The sequence below is a fragment of the Narcine bancroftii genome, chromosome 10 (assembly GCF_036971445.1).
Source record: "Narcine bancroftii isolate sNarBan1 chromosome 10, sNarBan1.hap1, whole genome shotgun sequence".
Taxonomy (NCBI): Eukaryota; Metazoa; Chordata; class Chondrichthyes; order Torpediniformes; family Narcinidae; genus Narcine; species Narcine bancroftii.
Window position 1 is genome coordinate 41,442,676 of NC_091478.1, and position 24,144 is coordinate 41,466,819.

General features: G+C 40.4%; 1 protein-coding gene across 9 annotated transcripts in view; it reads left to right on the plus strand.

The window, feature by feature from the left end:
- The window catches only part of arid5b (AT-rich interaction domain 5B), a 137,355-nt gene that overhangs the window by 23,356 nt on the left and 89,855 nt on the right, over nt 1-24,144 (plus strand). For 4 of the 9 annotated variants that reach the window (XM_069900744.1, XM_069900745.1, XM_069900748.1 and 1 more), the window contains one exon: nt 20,120-20,377. The exons of 3 other annotated variants lie outside the window; for them this stretch is intronic. In XM_069900744.1, coding sequence (XP_069756845.1) covers nt 20,120-20,377 — 258 coding nt within the window. Of the gene's footprint in view, nt 1-13,681; nt 13,769-20,119; nt 20,378-24,144 lie in introns of those variants that run through there. 2 more of the 9 variants (XM_069900749.1, XM_069900750.1) reach the window with 2 other exon arrangements.

Genomic DNA, 24,144 nt, shown 5'->3' on the forward strand with positions numbered 1-24,144 from the left:
TTTCCAGCCTCCACTTTTCAAAATCGGCTTTTCTCCAGCCTTTTACCCATAGTCTTAATCGTTATTGCGTCATTCCCAATTATTATCTCCGAATGTATTGTGCGTATTTCCCAGACAATCCCCTATGTTAACTTTCTGCTCTGGCTTGTTTTCCATTGCTGTTGATGCCAGTGACAAATTCTCCTCCATTAGCCTCCTTTCTGAGGTAGAACAGAGTCTTGTGCTTGTTGTTGGAAATTATTTCCTTTTTTTTTTCCTTTACCTACATTTCAGATCCATTATTTTCCAAACTGCTTTGTATAGAGTGTGTGTGCTATGGATTTCTTTTTGCATTTGCTGACATACTGAAAATTTACATGTTCCTTTATCTATTATGAAACACTGAATCAGTTCATATGCAGTTAGTTTCCTCATGACTGGAATCTGGCATGTTGCCAGCAATATGACTACGATGTAAATTGTGAGCTGAGGCATGAAAAATGCATTTGTAGTTGGAAAAGTGTAAACAGATTTGAAAATTAAGTAAAACAAGCAAGAGATTAATTGTCTTCAGCATTCTCTTAACAATTTGTTCTTTCCTGGTTGCTGTCAAGAGCACATCAGGATTTCTCGAAGTACTTGATATAATATTTTATTTCGTGTGCTGAATAATAGCCAAGCTGATAGGTTATGAAACAATATGCACTTCTCCCAGGGTGACCTTTAAGGAAATGAATAGTTTTATTGTCTGTCCTGTTTCTGTGACTGAAACAACAATGTGGTTTATTAATATGACTCATGGTACAAATGAAATCAGCCTCAAAAGATTTTTATTAGTTTTATCTTTTCTAATCTGTTGTTTTGCAGTCATGTTCCTGCTTTTTTGATAAGATGTCTGGTGTGGTATTTTGATTCACACAGTGCTTTGAATGGCTGTATATCTGAATGTTACCTGGTGTAAATTGAAATGGGAGTGGCTCACTTAGTGGTGTTGGACAGGCACCAGGTGGGAACTATAACCATTTATTCGTGTATGGTCAATCTGCTGTCCTCTCCTGCCTTCCCTTGCTGCAGCTGAAGATTCAACACGCTGACTAGATTTAGAGTAAGGACTGTGAATGGCAGTTGGATCCGAGTCTGTCAATGTCGATATTGGGGTACGTTTTTAAGGTGACTCCTCTGGAGATCAATCTTCATTATAAATTTTCTATGCTATTAGATGCTGAGATGAAGTGCAGATTACATTAAAGAAAAATTCTGAGACCGAGGGATTAAATTTTCTGTTAAGGGCTGTGTTGTGTTCTCACACTTGATTTATGTTTTAACAATTAGAGAGATGTGATTTGTTCTAATTGTTCCAAGTCTGTCTTGGAGTGAGGACAGGAGTTCCTCGCATGACCCACTGTAAAAATCCTGGTGAGCGGTGAATGAATTAGTCTTGGAGATATTCCTGAGTTGGCATTTTGATGGCTAAAAGGGGTCCCCAGTTTGATTAGTTACTTCCACTGGAGACATCAATCCCTGATGTTAGTGCAAAATGAGTAATATTGAAGCGATGCCCCATTACAATATTCATTTTCAATGACTTCAAGTAATGAAAACAATTATATTCCAGAGCCTTAAAAAAACTGTGTTCATTACTAGCATTACTACAATCAGTGATGATTGGTAAGAACATCTCCACAATTTCCATCAGTACCGGAGCACCACATGACTATGTTCTTAGCCCCCTGCTCTACTCATTTTACACCTACGACTGTGCGGTTTGGTATGTCAACAACACTATCAACAAATTCACTGACGATACTACGGTAGTGGGTTGCATTAAAAAAGGGCAAGGAGTCTGCAGGCAGAAGGGAGATTGAAAGCGTGGCTGAATGGTGCACCAACAATAACTTTGCACTCAATGCTGATTGTTGACTTCAAGAAGGGAAAATCAGATGTATATGGTCCGGGGATCAGAGGTGGAGAGGGTGAGCAAATTTATGTTCTTGGGAGTCACTATCTTGGTGGACCTTTCCTGGACCCAACACACTAATGGCATCGTGAAGAAAGCACATCAACGTCTCTACTTCCTCAGGAGTTTGTGGATGTTTGGTATGACACCAGAAACCCTGGAAAATCTCTACAGATGTGAGATGGGAAGTGAGCTGACTGGCTGCATCACAGTTTGGTATGGGGTCACCAATACCCGCAAGCGTCAAGATCCGCAAAATGTAGTGGACTCAGCCTTCACACCATCAAGAGTAACTACAGGGAACACTGCCACCAGAGAGCAGCAAGCAATCATTAAGGTCCCATACCACCCAGCACACTCTTTGTTTCACTGCTGCCATCAGGAAAGAGGTGCCTCAAGACTCACACCACCAGGTTGAGGAATAGCTGCTCCCCCTCCACCATCAAACTCAACAACAAACTCAATCAGAGACTCATTTAAGGACTCTCACTTTTGCACTTTGTGCATCAGAGGGAAAAAAAAGCAATAATCAATTTGTTTACATTTCTATTTGTTTACATGTGTATTAGTGGTTTTTTTTGCTTTACCAATAAGTAGTAATTCTACATGCAAAAGAATCTCGGGGTTATATGCAATGTCATGTATGTACTCTGACAATAAATCTGAACTTTGCACCATGAAGATGAATTTCTTACACAAGCTTTGCTTTGAGCCATGGGCTCTTGGAATATGTCTGAGCGCAAGCCAGTCCTTATACATTGTGTACTCTGCACATTGATTGCTCCCAGCATTGTATGCTCCCAGCATTGTGTGCTCCCAGGCAGTTGCTGTAAGATTGGACTACTTGGAAATCAGACATTTCAGGCTTTACAACAGCTCCATATATTGAGGATTTAACGGCTGCATCATTGCCAGAAAGTGACAAGATAAAGAAAATAAGATGGAGGAAGAAACGCATGAAATTATGTTGAATTGTAATACCTTGGCAATCACTAAAGACCATATCCAATATAAATCCAGTAGAGTAGATACTGGAAATTTGAAATAAAAACAAGATCATGTTGGAAAATTTCATTGGTTAGCAACATCTATGGAGCAAGAAAAGTTCGTTTAATGTCAAGGTCATTCCATTGAATGGACACCCCCCCCCCCCACCCCAGTCCATTTCCTTCTCCATTTTCCTAATACTGTATGTCAGCCCACAGCGTGGAAGTGACCCCTCAAATCAATGATCTCTTTGCCCACCCATTATGTCAGTAATTTGTGTAAATTGCTTCAGTTGCATTTCAGTGTAGGAACTGCACCTAACAGGAAACTGCATCAGCTCTCTGGTCGTGATCTAGTCCATGAACTCGATGAGCTTTGCACTTGGAGTAGACGACCAATTGAAGAGTAGGTGTTACACTGTAGACTTGCAGCATCTGAAGTTTGGTTTTGGGTGGGGGGGCGGGGCAAGTGGTTTAGGGTTAATATTAGCGAGCTAAATATCACAGAGGAGCAGATGTAGCTCTGGATCCTCCTCACTTGTCAGGAAGGTGCAACAATGACTGCATTTCCTGAGAATACTAAAGTGAGCAAGGCTACCACCTCGCAGAGAAATCCACAGGACTATAAGAATAGCAGAGAGGATCACTGGGGTCTCTCTTAACCCCACCATCATATCCCCCTCCCAAATAATTGACATGATCTGGGATTATTGTCTGAAGACAGCATGCAAAATCATTGTGGAGCCCTTCCACTCTGCACTCAGCATCTTTCAGCCGCTCCCGTCAGGGAAGAGGTGCAAGAGTATTAGAGCCAGCATCACCAGGCTGAGGAACAACTTCTTCCCACGGGTACTGAGAATGCTGAATGACCAAAGGAAATGCTCACCCTAAATATCTGAGACTCTTGTTTGAACAAAATGATATTTATTTATTTTTATAGATATAATATTTGTATTATTTGTCTGGTTGTGTGTTTGCACTGAGGACCAGAGAATGCTGTTTCATTGTGTTGTACATGTATAATACGCCTGACTTGAAGATTCCTTAAACAAAAAAAAACCCATTCCACTCTATCAAAAGCCTTCTTAGCATCTAAAGAAACTATCATAGCTTGGTTAGGTTGCTCCTGAGAAACATTAATCAAATAAATCAATTTTACAATATTATCAGCAGAATATCTATTCTTAACAAAACCTGCTTGATCGACATGACTTGTAGATTCTTGAGCGTGAATTTTGCCTAGTAAACAAGGAAAGCGAATACGGTGTATTCTGTATTTGTTCCCTAATATCACAATGGTAACTGCCTGGATTCTGCACTGTATCTCATTTCACCATTCCAGTCGGTGATTTGGAGCATCCCGCCTTTAGGAGGCTGTGGGCACAGGTGTCTTTGCGATTAAAGGCAAGTTCTGCCCAATGGTTTCCCAGTGCAGGGCAACTCTCGGTTTTGGGTTTTATCTTGCAGTTTACTGGCGAGCCATTGAATGTAAATTGGATTCCCACTACCCCCCCCCCCCCCCCCCCACCAAGAAGTGGTGTCCTTTTCTTTTTCTCTTTGATACAGAGCTAACAGCTCTAACATCCAACATCTGAAAATCCAATGCATTCCTTTGATAATTTGGAGCTACATTTGATCACTTAAAAAAATGTATTCAGAATTAGCAAGATTAAAAGTACTGTATCAATATTTTGTGACTACATAATTAATTTTCTAAAGTTTTATTAAATTGATGTGTCAATTAGAAAAATATTTAATCTGATGCCTTAATTTATGAACATTTTACAACTCTGTTGTATACTAATGAGAGATGAATGCATTCATGCAGATGTAAATGGAGGCCACATATAGTAAAGGAAACTTTACGACATAAATCTTGGAAAAGGAAAACCTTTTAAAGAACAAGAAATTTATTTTTTTGTGCAATTACCCAATCCTTTGTGGTTCTTTCATTGTTACTGATTTTCTTAAAACCTACCAGGCATTTCAATGGATCAGGTTTGTCTGTGGAAATGGAAGCAGCAATAACATTTTGCATCAAAATTAACATTTCTGACCAACATTTACTTATTTTCATTTCAGAATTTCAGCATCTGAAAGTTTTAAAAAATTTCAAGCATTTCAGTGTAGTTTTAGGGGCAGATTGAAATTAGCCTTTGGTTGTTTTCTAAGTAGAAAAAATAAACTGGAATGAATTAGTCAGCTGATTTATATTGCTTTCAAACATTTTTGTAAGTTTTGTGGTATTGCTTGTTTTAAAAACAGCTAATGTTGTTTCCCATGTTTCTTGATCTGTTTGCAACTTTTAAATATTTTGGTGGATTATCAATAATCACCGATTTCCCTTCATAAACCTTTGAAAGATTGCATTTTGAACTAATATTTTCTTCTGCAAATGTTTGATTGTTATCAGAGCTGATTTAGCCATTTTCTAAATGCATTAAATTTATTTCCTAACAGTGTATTAGAAGCCATTTACTATTCTGATCTGGCCCTTTCTTATTCCATCAATGATCTTTGGAAGATGCTTGGGGAAATTAATTTGAAAATGAACTTGGAGAATGTCTTGTCTGTCCTGGAGTTGCTGATGGAGATTCCTAGTATTCACTTTTCTTCTCCACATGAAACCTACTGGGAATTATCTCTTAATTAAAACCCACAGGCTTTGAAAATCCAAAGTGAGGATGGGAAGACTGCCAAGATAGACTCTAATCCCAGCAGAACAGATAGAATGTGAGCTCCCATGTTGGTGAACACCCAACTTGGAGGCTGGAGAACTTGGCTGAAGATTGCTAAGCAGGATATTGGGGTTGGGGGTATTGGGCTGCATTTCTGGTCTACCTATCCTTCCAGAGTGCCTTAAGGGAGCAATGTTCTCCATTGTCATTATATTGGCAACTTCTAGCTGCCGCTAGACATGCCCCCAATGTTTGCAGTGGCTTCTTCACCAAAGTTCTCCCTTTTGAGCATGTTTCATTCATTCACAAGTGGTTTTCTGAATGCAACATGACTTTTCCTGGCAATTAGCTGGAAGAGCAAGGGAAGCTGTCCTAGTTTCTTTCTGTTTCAGATTTCATAATATTGCATTCCATTGATCAATTAGTATTACAAACCAAACTTATCCAATGAAGAAAATCATCAAATAGAACACGCATCAAATAATCATCCCCTGCATTCTTTGGAAGCTCTCCTCCTTGTTCCAATGCCTGTCCTTATGCTCACTGCAGTAGGATGCAAAATTTCAATGGCAGATGCTGAAACTGATTTACAGACCAAACTGGATACATTCTATCCAAGCCTCCTCATCTCCATGTGAGTACAAGGTGCTGGCTGCTTAACCTGAGAAAGGACTGTGATTAGCTGCTGGACTGCTGTGACACCCAGCAAACACCAGAGCCATGGTGGTTGGGGTCTGAGATCCATCTTCAGTTGTTGCTACCATGGCAGCTGGAACTTTGGCCCATTGTGGCTGGATGCTCAAACCACTTCCACGCTGGATCGGATGGGTTCCAAACTATGTGCAAGATTGTGGTTGGACTATTTATGCAGAGGACCTTATGGCATCTTATAAATACAAAGCACCTTTTTTTTCTTTTGCATCCTTTGCACCAAAGTTTCCAGTGCAACGTTGGCAACCAGTCTCTCCTTGGTTAGAAGATATTGGTTCTTTTCCAGTGGAGGGTAATTTTTAACTTGCGCTGGATACTCACTTGGAACCATAACTCACCCACCCCAAGATGGTGGATTGCTGCATTTCATAGAATGTCCTTGGGTTCAGTGAGCATCATGAACCATGTCCCCAACACACCCTTGTTGACTGTCCAATTAAGGCATCCCATTGACATTGATAATGAGAATTCAATGTCATGTTTGTTAGTATGAAATTCTTTCTTGGTGCAACCACACAGCATTGCAAAATATGCCAGCTGCAATGGTATAAATTAAATGATCACAATATGTCAAGATAGAAAAAGAGTTATAAATATAAAAAGATAAATAAATATTCACAGTTGTTAGTAAGAGAAAATTAGTGACATTTCAATGGTGCAGTCAGGTCTTTCGGTGATCCCAGTGTAATTCCCAGTGTAATTCAGCGTTCGGGTAGCAGCGGGAGGTTCAAGAGCCTGATGGTTGTTAGGGGAAAAAATAAATGTTGAACTTGAAGGCAAATGCAGCAATGGAGTGTTCTGGATGTGTTAGAGTCTTGAGAAATATTGGAACAAAGTATTTCAAGCGTTCTCTGCACTTTTTAAAGTTAATTTTAAACCTAATCCCTTAACTGCTTTATTTGGTATTGTTGGAGGGAGTGACATAACTTTAATGACATCTGAGCTGCATGTATTAGCTTTTATTTCTCTTATGGCGAGGTGGACCGTTCTGCTCAGATGGAGGGATGTTACCCCACCTATTCATGCTCAATGGCTACATGATGTCATGCTTAAACTTAGAAGATTAGATGCTCAATTTCTGAGATGAATTCAAATTTCAAACACTGTGGAGACCCTTTTTGAATTACTTTAATAATCTTTAATTTGCTACAAAGCTAGAAGTGTTGACTAATGAGGTAATTTATCACTGATAAGAATTTTGCCTTTTTTTCTTAATAGTGGGTTTAAATTTTTTTAAATAATAAAATATCAATAAAATGTAATCTATTTGATTTAAAATGTGGAGTACCTTGGATGAAATGATATGATTTAAGTTTAACGTATTTTTTTGTCTTTTAAATGTGCTCTGTATTTTTGGATGTGAAATTTCAATGTTAATATAAAATAAAAAAGAAAAGAACTTGGAGGCTTTGGGCTTCAGCCTTCTGTCCCCTCTACCTGAAGAGAGCAGTGAGAAGAGGTTGTTACCACTCTGATGGGGTCCTTTATGATGTTGAGGCAGCATCTTGCTTAGGTGTGACCATTTCAAAAAATATATAACTGGCTTGTTCTTGGAGTCTAGGCCATTTCATTAAATTGCTAACTTTTAGACGTATAGATTGTTCCTTCCCTTGAACAACTCCACTTCCATGGGTAAAGGATAATGAAGAGATTTTGAGATATTATCTTGAGTAGTAGAAGAATGAATGTGATTGGAGTTGATGCCATTTATCAAAATAAAACATTGATTTCTATATTATCATTGTATTACATTTCCCAACATTGCTCCCAATGTAATTGAATGGTGTGATTGCTTTATCATTGGGTGTCAGTTGTTTGAACTAAACAACCCTTTTTTTAAAAAAAAAATCTTTATTTAACATTCCTGAAATATACAAAGGTGAATTACTGGTTCTGGTAATTTTCTCCCATGGAATTGTGCTCTTATAAAGATGCTAGGCAACTGCAATAGTTGCTTTTAAATATTTATGAACATAAATCGGTGATTTAACGGTGGGTATTTAAAACTGAGTTATTTTGACAGATCTGAAGCAAGGGAATTGTTTTCAATATCTGAAGGGTTAATAACCAGAAGAGAAGGATTTAAAATAATGACTGACAAAAAAAAAACAAAGATGGGAAGAGAATTATGATTCATGAAAAAGGTGTAAGCAGATTTACTTGTGCATTTCAAACGCTCATTGATTTTTTTTCAAAGGGAAAATTTTACAGGACTACAGGGAAAGAGGAAGGAAGTGAAAGTTCATGGATTGATCTCTCAAAGAATTAGCATAGATACAAAGGGGCTGAATGGTCCATTTTTGTTTTATGACCTGAAATGGAGCTTATATAGAATACATTTGACACTTGCAGTTACATTAAATGGCAATGTGCCTCCTGTTGATTTACACCAGAAACATCAGCTAATATATTTGCTTGGCTTGACGTTAACGGTTGTTACATTCCTATTATAGAAACAGGTCAATTTCACCCCTGGTGTGCGCAAATTGCATTGAATGAAAATTGCACTTCCCAATACAAGTGAATGTTTCAAGTTCAGGTGAATGTGCAGATGTTGTGGTAATGAGTGTTGAATGAAATGAGATTTGTGTGTAACTAGCTGTATTTTTCATGATGCAGTATTGCAACTCTAATCCCATTTTTGAGGAAGTGGTGACCTAGATACCCCTCAGACCATATTTCAGAGACCTGAAAATCTCCATATTTGCCTCTTGCCAGCATTTCTGTAGAAAATGGGTGGCCTTGTCTCCGGTCATCTTGCCTCTGGCTTGTTTTCTGCACCTCTGTGCATCAGAATGGGACTTGTCGATGAATGGCAGGGCAGATGCTCGTGGACTCGCCACTAAACTCAGCTGAGGATCTGTCTGCACTTTTGAGTTTGCTTTTTTTATGATCCAATTTATTTGAGTGGGTTTGCTGTAAAGCAGAAAAGCCCTTTGGGGAGGATCAGGAGTGATAGATCCTAAGGAGGCCAATGGAATTGGTGGGGGTGAAGGAAGATTAAGGGTCATGCATCTATAGAGGATCAGGTTGAGGGTTTGATGGTGATTGGTGGAGCCTGCATTCATATGTGGGCCTGGGTCCTCCCGTCATCTTGAGTATCAAAGCCTTGCTTGTGATCAGTATGTGGCAGGAGATCTTGTATTGCATACAGGAGGATGTGATTTGGAGCTATGAATAGAAGGCTGGGCGATTGGGACCCAGATTTTTATTGTTGGGGGTGGTGAAAACTGATGGTTATGGGTAGGGTGTGGAAAGAGGGAGAGTGGACTAGGGCAGGGGGGATTTGGCAAAGGCCACCACCTTCGGGATGGGGGTTGGGGATGCAGCAATAGTTCCAAAGGAGAGCCTGTGAGTAAATTAATGAGACTACTTTAAGTCCTGATCCTTGCACGGGACTTGGGCCATAGCAGCACAAAGAATGCTTCATTCACTTGTGGTATTGAGAGTGATGGATGATGGGTGCATTTCAGAAGAAGCCATTCAAACTCCAACCAATGGTACTGGCAAACAGTGCCTCCATGCAGGTACAACTGTGGCTGAAAACACCTCAAATGAGTTTGCCCTGTGGTGGGACTGGACACAAAAATTATTATTACTGATTTTTATTTACTTTGGGAAACCTTGATTTCTCCTGTGTGTAGCACTGAGCAAGGCAGTGCTGGAGGACCTAATTTCTAGAAGGGGTTCCCACATGATATAAAGCAGTATCACATGTGTGCAACACTACAAAATAGATGAATGTGATATACTATGTCAGCTGAGATCATTTAGGCAGTTAGTGAGGGGTAATAAATTCAGCCAAATTACCACAATGGAAAGAGTTTTTCTCCAACTGGAAGAGTGTCAACCTTCTGTACTAGATAGTTGGGGTTTACTTGTAGCCATATCAGCACAGAACATGGAAAAGGTTTAAAGGGGTGTTATCCGAAAGAAAACCTTCTATAGGTTCTCCTGAAGGAATACCACATGGAAGAATGTCAAGGCTGCTTGAGATTAGATTATTGCTGGCCAGGAAAGTTCTGACGCTTCTCGTATTTATGAACCACAAAACAAGTACTCATTATTTTGGCATCACACTCTTTCAACTATTTAAATTGGTGCGAAATAAACCTCTAAGCATTGAACTAACTTCAGTTAGTGGAAGATGTTGCTTGTGTACTTGCACTGCAAGCAGAATCTTTCTGAACCTGTAGTAAAAATGCCTATGAAATTAAGAGGGTATTGTTAGAAGATGTGAGACATTAGAACATTACAGAACAGTTCATATACTGTGGCCCACAATGTTGTGCTAACCTATATACTGTGTATAATGCATATAATATAGAAAGTACAACTCCGATTATCCAAAATGGTCAGGACTGGGCCTATTTTGGATAAACCGTTTCTTCGGAGAACTGATTATTTTTTTTAAAACAGCCCAGTAGCAACAGAAAATCATTAACAAGTGTTTAAACAACAACAAACAACAAGGGACGGCTTTTTAAGCATTAAAATAATGTTTAATTCTCACCAAAATAAAATGCTGGCCATTGTCGATCACCGACATCTCCCCACCGAGGTCCCTGCTGCTGTCTGGGAGGCCACTCTCCTTGATGACTCCAAGACAAGGGGTTCTTCCGACCACTTGCGGGTGGGAGACGGTGGCATACAGTTTGAGAGGGAGAGTCGGAGAGAAAAGTCGATAGGGGAAGGCAAAAAGGAAATGGAAAGAGAGAGGGGAGAGAGTTACCTGGAAATGAGGACAATTGTTGTTCTCATTTCATGTCGGGTGAATTTTTCAACCTGTGTGGTCAGTTTGGCTCTGGAAAAAGTTTCGGATAAATGAGTATTTCTGAGAATCTGATTTCCTGTGTGTGTGTGACCGAAAACAAAATACACCCTCCCTACCTCTAACCCTCTGTTTTTCTTTCGTACATGTGGTTTTCAGGATTTATTGTCCTGAACAAGTCACAAAATTCTGTGTTTGGCAGCAGCATCTTAAAGCAAACATTCATATTATAACCATTTTACAACAATAAATATAAAAATAATAGTGCATCAAAAGTAAGGCAGAGTCTTTTATTCAGGAATCTGATGGCAGCGGGGAAGAAGCTGTCCTTGTGCAATTGAGCACTTGTCTTTAGGCTCCTGTACCTTTTTCCTGATAGCAGCAGAGTAAAAAGGGCATGGCCTGGATGGTGGGGGTCTTTGAGAATAGAAGCTGCTTATTTTAAAGACACCATCTCATATAGATGTCCTCGATGGAGTGAGATCTGGTACCTGTGATGTCACAGGCCGAGTTTACAACCCTCTGGAGTTTATTCTGGTCCTAAGAGTTGGCACTTCCATACCAGGCAGTGATGCAACTAGCCAGAATGCTCTCCATGGTACACCTGTAGAAGTTTTCGAGTGTCTTTGGAGACATACCAAATCTCCTCAGACACCTCACAAAGTATAGCCACTGCCGAGCCTTCTTCATGATTGCATCAACATGGAGGCTCTAAGACAGATCCTCAGATGTTGACACCCAGGAAATTGAAGTTCTTGACCCCCTATACTACTGAGCCCTCAGTGAGAACTAGGTCAGGTTCCCCTGACTTCCTCCTGGTCTACAATCATCTCCTTGGTTTTGTTGACGTTGAGCACAAGGTTGTTGTCGTGACACCACTCAATGAGCTGATCTGTCTCCTTCGTATACACTTGCTCATTGCCATTTGTGATTCTGCCGACAACTGTGGTGTCATTGGTCTAAGAGTCTCTGAATTGCTCCTATTGTTACAGCCTCCACACCTCCCCCGGCATTGCATTTCAGGAATCCACAACTTTGTTTTTTTTAAAAAACACTTACCCTTGATGTTTCCCCTAAACTTCCCTCCGTTCACTTTGAACATGTGTCCTCTGGTGTTTCCTCATGCCCTGGGGAGAAAAGGAGCTGGCTGTCTAACTTATTTATGCCTCTCCTAATCATGTTGATCTCTATTAAGTCACCTCTCATCCTTTTGTGCTCAAAAGAGAAAAATCCCACCTCTGCTAACCTTGCCTCCTAAGATGTATTTTCCAATCCATGCAACATCCTGGTAAATCTCCTCTGCACCCATATCCTTCCTATAATGAGGTGGCCAGAACTGAACACAATATTCCAAGGTGGTCTCACCAGAGATTTATAGAGCTGCAACATTACCTCATGATTCTGGAATTCAATCCCCCGACTAATCAAGCCCAGCATACCATAGGCCTTTTAAACTATGCCTGTCAACCTGCACAGCAACCTTGGTGGATTTGGACTCCAAGGTCCTTCTGGTTTCCAGTGTTAACTATTCTACCATTAACCATGTACTTACTCTGCCTTCAAGTTTGAACTTCCAAAATGCATCACCTCACACTTGTCCAGATTGAATTCCATCTGCCTGTTTTCTGCCCAACTCTGCATCCTGTCTATATCCTCTTGTAAACTACAACAACCTTTCACACAATCCACAACTTACTGATCCATCCCTCTACATCTTTGGCCAGGTCACATATTAAAAAAATCGCAAATAGCAAGGGTCGCTGAACAGATCCTGCAGAACTCCACTAGACCCTGACCTCCAACCTTAAGAGTTTCTATCCACTATTGCTACCCTGCTTTCTGCAAGCAAGCCAATTCTGTATCCACGTGGCCAAGGTTCCACGGACCCCATGACTCAACGGTTTTCTGAACGAGTCTCCCATGGGGTACCTTTTCAAATCCCCTATTAAAATCCATTTACACCACGTCTTCTGCCCTGTGTTCATCAATTTCTTTTGTTACCCCTTCAAAAATAGTTAATTAGGCTTGTGGGACACGACCTCCCCCTCACAAAGCCATGCTGACTATGTCCAGAGAAGACTACCGTGCACTTCTCAAAATGCTTATAAATCCTGTCTTTAAGAATCCTCTTCAATAGTTTGCCCCACCACTAATGTAAAGCTCACTGGTCTACAATTCCTAGGATTCTCCCTACCACCTTTTCTAAACAGTGGAGTCAGTTAGCAGGTAGGATCTGTGACAGTTTAAATCTAGAAGTGTTTGTCTGAAATATTTATTTATTTTAATTGATCAGTTCTTTTTAAAAAAAAAGTTTGAGTGCACAGAATTCAGGATGGAATTGTCATTAGGCCAGCTGGAATTAATCCTTGCCTAGCTGGTAAAGAATACATTATTTACTTCTGGTCATATGAACTTTGACACACATTATTTGTTTCTGATTTCAGTGGAAGATCATCTTGAACGATGAGTCTACTTGAATCCAATTCTTGTTATTGTACCAGTAAATTTGATGTGGCTGAAATTGGCTTTGGACTTTAATGAACGTTGATAACAAAATAGCTGGCCCTTCTACGCCCAATGTGGACAGGAGGGTCAAGAGTGGAGAGACTGTGAAGCAGGGTGTTGCTGCTCTGTCGTTCCCAGAGCATGCTACTATCCTCAGTGTGCATCACAGAAGCAAGCTCAGGTTAGAGTTGACGTTGTTTAAATAATGTTTTCTTTTATGGCTTGCTGTTGGTAAATTGATAACTGGCAATGACTAAGACTGAATACTTCATAAAGCTCAATCTAGCAAGACATCTGATTTACTTAATGTTTGTGGTTGATTTGCAGGGAAATGGTTTGATGAAAGGAAGCAAAATTAACATTTTTGTAAGAATTAAGTGCCATACTGTGTTGATGAGCTGCCAAGTGTCTTTTTTAGTGTTCTATGGAACACTACAGCACAGTAACGTGCCCTTCAGCCAATCCAGTTTATGGCAAACTATTTATTCCGCCTGGTCCCATTGGTCTCCTCCCAGACCATAGCCTTCCATTCCCTGCCTCCCATCCATGTACCTGTCCAATCTCCTCTTAAATGTAGAAATCAAATTCATATCCACACCATCTGCTGATACCTCGTTCCACACCCTCAGGACATTCTGGGTGAAGAAGTTCCCCCTGAATGTCCCCCTCAAACCTTTGACACCCCCACCCTAACCCATGTTCTCTTGATCATATCTCACCTAACCTCAGTGGACAAAGCCTGTTTGCATTACATCTATCTGCACCTTGCATTATTTTGTATACCTCTATCAAATATCCCAAGTCCTAGCAATGTATATTTTCTCTGCACTCTTTCAATATTTTTGATATCTTATCTGGCTCATTATCATAACACCTGGTGATGCGATAAGTTTGAAGCCTATAGTTAATGTACTGCCTTGCAGAATTTGGTGGTTGTAATCTGGGTTTTTCTTGAACCACATCTGTACAAAAAGTCCAGGGAGTGGGACTGGAAGAATTTTAGTCCCATTTATTCAAATAAATTTCAAAAAATTCCCAAGGGTTCCTACAAATTATGCTTAATGCACCTCACTCCACCTTGATTTTCAGTCTGAAATTTCAAACTTAAGCAGCAAAAAAAACTCTCTTCCTCTTCCCAAGTGCAACACAGTTCTGTAATCCAGGTTGTGTCAGATTTAGCATAAAATCCAAGCCAATAATTCAGTACGGAGCTGAGTGGATCCTCCAATGTTCTGAGTAAGATTAGTCCTTGTGAAAAGGGGGATCCTGTCATTATATTTGCAGGAGTAGCAGGGGAGTGCAAGGAAACGTGACTGATATTGGCTCATTATAAGTAAGTGTACTGAAATGTTACCACAATTAATGTAGGAAAGGATGTACAGTAAAACCTCTGGTATCTGGCACCTATGGGGATTGGTGGCTGCCAGGTCAGTGAAATTTCTGGTTGCATGAGATTGCATGCTGTGAGATTGGCAAACTGACAGCAATTTTAAACTTATGTATTTTTTTTAAAACCTATTTATTTTCCATGATTTTTGTTGCTGGTTTCTTGAGGCTGCTTCAACTCCAGATAACAGGGGTTTTGCTGTATATCAATTTTTTTAACTGTACACGTAGTTTGACTGAAATATTTTTGCAATTTAGAAAAAGACGGGGGTGGGGTTCTCTCAAATATTCAGGATCATATCAATCTTTCATTAAATAAAGCAGGTCATCAAGTTGCCTTTGTTGTTGCTCTTTGGGGACTTCCCTGTTGCATTTTTTACACTACAATGATGGTTACGTCTTCGGAAGTATTTCTTAGACTGCAGAGCACTTTGACGTCCTGAAGAGCCAGTTACTTCATGTCCTCTTCTGGGGTGGTTTGTGGCCTTATGGTTGAATTAGGTTGGACTCTATCCCTGCAATGAAACTGGTTTCAAAATTGATAGGAAAAAAAAGTTGACAAATGCTCTCCACTTCATGGATATTGATTGGCCTCTTAGGAATGGCACAGTTCTGTAGTCGATGAAAAGGAAGCAGCTTCACCAACAGATGCAAGGTGTCTGAAAGATGTTAATTAGTTTAGATTGTACAATGTACATATGCACCAAAATTTCTACTTGCTGAAGTTGCACAGAAAATTTCATAAACTACTACATTGATAAACAAGATAATAATAACACAATATGGAGAATCGATAAGTATGCACATTTTCCATCATGCAAGGTGAAAACTGGTGTGATTCTGGTGCATAGTCCTCTTGTGGTGTTGGAGCAGATTACAATTAGTGCAAGAAGGGAAGGCTCAAGATCCTGACTGCTGTTTGGAAAGTGCCTGTTCTTGAACCTAGCGCTGCTGGTCATCAGGCCTCTGACCCTTCTGCCTGAAGGAAGGGTTGCGATGAGGTGGTGACAAGGTGATGGGAGTCCTTTATGATGTTGGCTGCCTTTTTGAGGCAGTCTTGCTTGTGTAGATGTCCGCGAACTTGTCCGTGAACTACTCTTTGCAGACGATGCCGCTTTAGTTGCCCATTCAGAGCCAGCTCTTCAGCACTTGACGTCCTGTTTTGCGGAAACTGCCAAAATGTTTGGCCTGGAAGTCAGCCTGAAGAAAACTGAGGTCCTCCATCAGCCAGCTCCCCACCATGACTACCAGCCCCCCCACATCTCCATCGGGCACACAAAACTCAAAACGGTCAACCAGTTTACCTATCTCGGCTGCACCATTTCATCAGATGCAAGGATCGACAACGAGATAGACAACAGACTCGCCAAGGCAAATAGCGCCTTTGGAAGACTACACAACAGAGTCTGGAGAAACAACCAACTGAAAAACCTCACAAAGATAAGCGTATACAGAGCCGTTGTCATACCCACACTCCTGTTCGGCTCCGAATCATGGGTCCTCTACCGGCATCACCTACAGCTCCTAGAACGCTTCCACCAGCGTTGTCTCCGCTCCATCCTCAACATTCATCGGAGCGACTTCATCCCTAACATCGAAGTACTCGAGATGGCAGAGGCCGACAGCATCGAGTCCACACTGCTGAAGATCCAACTGCGCAGGGTGGGTCACGTCTCCAGAATGGAGGACCATCGCCTTCCCAAGATCGTGTTATATGGCGAGCTCTCCACTGGCCACCGTGACAGAGGTGCACCAAAGAAGAGGTACAAGGACTGCCTAAAGAAATCTCTTGGTGCCTGCCACATTGACCATCGCCAGTGGGCTGATATCGCCTCAAACCGTACATCTTGGTGCCTCACAGTTCGGCGGGCAGCAACCTCCTTTGAAGAAGACCGCAGAGCCCACCTCACTGACAAAAGACAAAGGAGGAAAAACCCAACACCCAACCCCAACCAACCAATTTTCCCCTGCAACCGCTGCAACCGTGTCTGCCTGTCCCGCATCGGACTTGTCAGCCACAAACGAGCCTGCAGCTGACGTGGACATGTACCCCCTCCATAAATCTTCATCCGCGAAGCCAAGCCAAAGATGTCCTCAATGGATGAGTGTCATGTTACTGTGACAACTCTGCAATGGTCAGTATGGAAGAGTTGGGCCGTATGATTCTGTGTCTCTGACTTTAGCTACATTGGTTTTAAAATTGCCAATCCTGGAGTTTAATTCAAAATCTCAGTGTATTGGATTCCAGCACTTATTTAAAGCCTTGATGGTCACTATTGAATGGTAAGAATATTTATTCTGCTACTTTACAGTGAACCCACTCCTTTGGATGATTCACTATTTGAACAAATGGCAATTTTCAATCATGTGTCTTAATATCAACCTACGTGGCTTTGTGTGAATTCTTGCTTGTGTGATGTGCCTTGGAATGTTTTTCTATTTTAAATTTGCTTTATAATTGGTATCGTTAAATGCGGCATTATAACAAAAATAGTAATTGGAACAGTGGGAGAAATTAATTTGTCACTCAACTGACAATATGATGGTATTACTAATTCATTACAAGGTGAGGAACATAATGATCTATTTTATTTCTTTTGTACTCTGCATGTTGACTGATTCTGTATGGGCACAAAGATATGATACTTGGCCTATTTTACTCTGGTCTTAACTGCAGCACACCTTAATTCAAGTTTATTTATTTAGACATACAGCATGGTAACAGGCCATTTCAGCCCACGAATCTGTGTCACTCAATTTACCCCCAACACTCCCCGATATGTTTTTTTTAACAGTAGGGGGAAACTGGAACCCCCAGAGAAAACCCACACAGACACGGAGAGAATGTACAAACTCCTCACAGACAGTGCGAGATTCGGTTATCAAAAGTATTCTAATTTCAGTACAGCTGATGGAGAATAATTATCTTTGTCCAGTTGGGAGAATGCAATGCACAAAAGTGTTGGAGAAACTCAGCAGGACACGCACGATACAAGGGAAGCAAAAGGCATTCAACGTTTTGGGACTGAGCCCTTTGTCCAGATTCTCAACGAAGGGGTCCGGCCCAAAATGTTGACTGCTTTTCACTTATGTATTCTGCGTGCTTTCTCCAGCATTTTTGTGTATTACATTCGGCCCCAGCATCTGCAGATTTTCTTGTTTACCTCCATTTTTGAGAATGCGAAGTTGTGTTTATTGTGCAACTACAGATCTTTTCAGCCTTGATCATCACTTGTAAGATGGTGCCCTGGCTGACATTAAATGGCGAGCCAGACAGGCAGTTGATGCCATTTGGACAGTACAAAAGGTCCTGCAAGTTCTCCAATTGATTGGGTTGGCATTCGCTCTCTGTTGGGTTGGTTGCAGTAAAGCAAGCTGCCTGTTACAAATTCATTTCGCTTGTGCAACCTGTGCACTGAATTGAACACAGAACTAAAGCTCTTTCCTGCCAGAGTCACACTGCAGTGATAATTCCAGGAACTTGCAACCTGGGTTGCATATACACTGAAACCTCATTAGAATGTGATTCATTAATCTGTGGAATTGCTTATTGCGCGGGTGTCTGTGGACCCCAAACTTTGCAAATTTTGAAAGATAGATGGATGGTAAAAAAGGATGAGTTTGACAGATTATTGATATGCGTTTTGCCCTCAAAGTCCATTTCTTTGATCAAGATGACAAAGGGAACCAATTGAAATTATAAATTAAATACTTAATTTTAATAGACATTTTGTATATTTACAGCTTGAATTTAGTTTCTTTGAAGGTGTTAGTCTGCATAAATTACCTCCATTATCGCGAGTCGATTTACTTCTCACCGATTTAGCACCGCACTTGATCAAATAGAGCCGTAATAATTATGTTCTTTTGTTTGGCTCAACTTGTGAAAATTTTAACTGAAAGTATGATCAAGAATTACTATATAAAGCCTTGGTGCTGGAAGTCACATCATTTGCTCAGAATCTCATTGAAAACAACAGCAGTGCGCAGAAATACAAAATCAAAATGGGTAAGAGAAAGTGCTACAAGATCAATTATTAAAATTCAGAATCCCAATATTAAAAGAATGCACTTGCTTTCTTTCATTGAAATTGCTAGTTACAGAGAGCGGATCCTTCGAAAACTGGTAATATTTGGGTTTGATTATCCTGGGGCACTCTGACATATATGCATCTGTTCCGCAACTCTGCTATAACGCAGCATGAAATCTTGGACCCCAACTATCACATTCAAACGAGGTTTTACTGTATTGACATGCTCTTAGCATTCGAGATGGTAGGAGCAGGTCTTGGCCATTTAGCTCCTCTAGTTTGTTTTACAATTCAGATGATCCTTTTGCTCATCCTTGGTCCATATTCCTTGACCCCCTACCTCAAGGGAGGGAAAAAAAAAATCTCAAATGGTTTTAATTGAACCGCTCTAAAGTTTTTGAGCATGGCAGTTCCAGATGGCCAGTGCTTTTCCTCTATTGAGGAATTATCTGATGTAACACCCAAGTTCTATTTTTTAGTAGTACAGTACTTATTATTTATTTTGACGGTGTGTCTAGGTGAAATAGAATGTCCAGCAAACTAGTAACTACAGGGCACTGTTTAGCCCTTTCAACTCGGTAATGTGATAAATAACTGCACACTATGTCATGAGCCTCGGTGTGGCATCTGACAGCCTGAGTTAGTGCAAGATAATATTAGCCATTGTTGGGCCATTTCCTGCTTGGGTTGTAAGTTAGCTCCCAGTATATATAGCAGATGAATTTTCACAATCTGGTTTTAAATAGACTTATTCTGCATCAATATGGATGAGTTTTGCTTTCAGTCTTTCAGTTAATTTTTAAACAGCCAACAAGCAAGCATCCAGCCCATGAAAAGGGGCTTATTATTTATATTTGTGTGCATTTTTTTTTCCAGATTGGTGTCAACAAGCTTTAAGGCATTTTTATCGTAAATGAATAGCGCTATTTTTGCTGTATTGGGTGAGAATTCAAACATGCATTTAATATTTCTGACATCCTACATCTTATTGATTTCAAATGTGTTCAATTTAGGCAGGAACTCAAAAGCTGAAGCAACTGACAGTTGGACATGTCCCATTCTGTAAAATGAATACTCTTCAGTCATATACATGCAATGCCTGTCTTTCTCCACAGGCACAGAGGATGTTGATGTTGACGATGGGGACGACACAGACGACATCAAAGTCATCGTCCTCAGTTACCCACAGTACTGTCGCTATCGTACCATGCTGAAGAGAATTCAGAACCACTCGTCCTCGTGGTTGGTTGATCAGTTTGTCATGGCGTTGGGTGGGATTGGAATTCTCAATGAAAGTACCCGCATCCTGTACTGTCGGGACACGTTCGATCACCCAACTCTGATTGAAAGTGAGAGTGTCTGCGATGAGCTTGGTAAGTATCTTCCATCTCATTGTAAAATGGTAACCTGAGCTCATCAGTGTGGTTGCTATACTAGATGTTGTAAAAGACTGGAACGTTAACTGCTGGATTAAGTCTGCTTAGTTCTATTGAAGATGTCAAAATTGGGGATTCAAGGACTTTCTGAATTTTAAATTTCTAAACCCTGAAGATGGCATTTGCTTAGTGTGGCTCCTGCTAGATTGTCGTTCTTCCGAACTTGAGTTTGGCTTTGTCGTAAAGCAAAAAGGGGTCACCTACACTTGCATAGTGGGTTTGATTTTTAAAAATTCTTGAATTGAGTAGCAAAAATAACATTCAGCTTTTGTGTATTGTTGGAACTAAATAACTGAAAAATACATTTGAATTCATATTGGTAAGAAATTGTTTTGTGAATGAATGTTGAACAATAGGAGGCAAGAACCAGCTGGAATGATTTTTGTGAGGCTGGATTTTTGCTGCATTTCAATTATTGGCACGATAAGGTCTCTTTTTTTTTATTTAAACAAAAAAGTGCCATCTTTAAACGGAATCTGAATTCGGAACAAGGTGCTGTGAGACTAGTTTCAGAGTCCGAGCCTACAAACTTTATACTTGAAGTTGAGTATCAATTCAAGGGCACCTCACACTTAAGTTGCACCGTTATTGCATGGCAAAGTACCTAAGCACAGTCAGATCTAGATGAACTGGGAAAGGGAAATGACAGTGGGGCGTTGCATTTTAGCAGGTTCACAAGTTAAAGGAGCAGAAGCAGGCCATTTGGCCCATCGAGTCTGTTCCGTGACTCTATACTAAGCTGAATTTTGCTCACACCTAGTTCTAATTTCCAGCCTTTTTCCCCAATATCCCTTGATACCCTTACTAATGAGGAACTTGTCCATTTCCTGTTTTTCAATATTCCCAGTGATCTGGCCTCCACTGCGTTGTGCGACAGTGAGTTCCACAGATCCATGACCTGCTGACTAAAAACAGTTCTTCCTTCTCTCTGTCCTAATTGGACAACTTCTCATTTTAAGACTATGACCCCTTGTCCTTGATTCACCCATTAAGGGAAACATCCACATTCACTCTATCAAAACCTTTCAATATTCAAAATGTCTCTCTGAGATTTCCCCCCCCCCCCACTCTCCTACACTCCAATGAATACAATCCAAGAGCTGTCAAACGCTCCCCATGTGCCAGCCCCTGCATTCCAAGAATCATCCTAGTAAATCTCCTCTGCACCCTCTCCAACAACGTCACATCCTTTCTAAGATAAGGGGCCCAAAACTGCACACAGTACTCTAGATGGGGTCTCACCAGTGCCCCACAGAGTATCATTAACACCTCTCTACTCTTATATAATATGAACTAGGGCAGGACTTGCACGGTGAATGGTAGGGCCTTGGGAATGTTGAAAATGTTTGAAATCTTGGACGTTATAGGTGCATAGTTCCATGAAAGTGGCAACACTGGGAGACAGGATGGTGAAAAGGATGTTTGGCATGTTTGCCATCATTGGTTGGGGCATTGAGTATGGCAGCAGGAACATCATAAGACCAAAAGACATAGGAGTAGTAGATGTAGGCTATTGAGCCCACCAAGCCTGGCCTGCCATTTAATTGAGAGTTGATCTATTTTCTCACTCAGTCTGGCCTTTCCCCCATAACAACTGTGCAATGCGGTGGTGAGGCTGCACTTGGAGCACTGTGTGCAGGTTCAGTCACCTAGTTATAGGTAAGGTTTCATTAAGGTGCAAAGGGTGTAGAAAAGCTTCTCAAGAATTTTGATGAAACTGGTAGGCTCGAATTACATGGAGAGCCTAGATAGGCTGGACTTGCTTCCTGGAGCTTAAGCGGGGCCTTTACAGAGGTTCATAAAGTCATGAGGGGCATACCTAAATAGTCAAAATCTTTGTCTCAGGATAGGGGAATATAACACTAGAGGCCATAGATTTAATGTGAGAGGGGAAAGATTTAAAAGTGACTGGATGGACCCCTTCTTCACCCAGAGGATGTGGTTATATGGATTGAGTTGATTAAGGAGATAATGGAGGTGGCTACAATTGTGACGTTCCCAAGACATTTAGATGGGTATATGGATAGGAACTGTTTACAGGGATATGGGCTGAACACAGGCAAACAGGAATAGCTTCGCCAGAATGGACAATTTGGGCCAAAGAGCATGTTTCTATGCTGCAGAACCCTATAATGGTAATTCCCATCTCATGAGAGAGGTGTCAAAAAAACAAGAAGGCCCAAGCTTAAGAGCGAGGAGTTTTGAAAGACATCTCAGATAGTAATTTTTTTAAACACATTGCTTGATATCTGTAGGTGGAGGAGGCAGAATAAGATGCAATTGCTTTGTTTAAGTGGCATTTGGAGGCATTTAAATAGACAGGGCATGGAGATTCAACCCCCCCTACAAAAAAAAACCCTTGCAAAACCCTGCAATGAATTGCATGGCTATCATTGGTTGACATGCCAAGTGCCTTCCACCACCACAAGAACAACTGTGAACATTTTAATATATATTTGATTATTTTTTTAAAAACTTTTTTTGGTTACTGACAATTTAATATAAATTTACCTCATGACAATTTCTTTCATATTAACCAATTCATATTCACTCATGCATGAAACTTAATTTGTAGAAAGACAATGAAAATATGACCCAAAACAATTTTAGGATTTCCAAGAAATGTATGAGATGTTGAACATTGTACCTGGAATGTAGGCAAAATCATTCATTCAAATCTGTTGTTGATATTGTGCATTTAAGAGTGTTGCAGGGAACTTCAAAGAAAGAACTATTTGGTCAAACAATCAATAGGCTTTGTATGTCAGTGAGGTAAGAAATTCAGCTGTTTTTCATTGATGGGTTAAAGTAAGTGTTGCATCAAGATCTCAGTCCGGAGGAAGATAGAGATCTTGGGGATGAGTTAAGAAAGGACGGAGGGGGAGGGGGGGGGGGAGAATCAAACACTATGAAATAGTTCCTTCTGCTTTGGAATGCAAATGTGTGAGTCAAAATACCACAGTCCTGAGATAGCAAAAGGTGTACAGTGGAAAAACAAAGGGGTCTTGTTAATTGTTAATGATCTCATTTGTTAAAGTGTTTTCCAATAACTAACAGGATGGGATGAGCATTTGTTAGAGGAAGCCAGTCAGAATGCACTGATAAAATTCTTGTGCTTTTGTAGGACTAAAATAAACATGGTATCAGTCTTGTGACAGGTTGGGTTGTTGATTCAGAGCAGGTAATTTCTGCTGAAAAATCACATTCTGTTGGGCCTGCTTCCAGAAGTGAGTAAAACTGACAAAATGCAGTTGGTAATATTGGCTGTGGTTCCTCTATTTGGAAATATTAACCTTGAACTTTTGAGCTCTGGAATTCTGTCTCTCCAGCTGCCTTTAGATTATCAAATTACCTTAATTAGTTTCTTTGCAGATTATTATCAGTATCTGTACTATAAATTTAAACTGGCTTCTGTTCCACTTAGATTTTGAAAATGCAAAGGCATTTGTTTTCCTGCCCATTCTGGGCAGACCCAAGTGAAAAATACACAATGGACTGAACTCATTTGTTGAGAATCTCTTTACAACCACAATATGCAAGTGACTATTTGATAGGATTATTAATGTCAATTACTTTCAAACATGAATTTTTAGTGAATGATGGATTTAATATATACTCATAATCTAAATGGAATTCTCCTAAAGTCGGTTGGAATTCCTTTCTAATGTAGTAATCACAAAACATGGTGAATGCCATCTTGCATT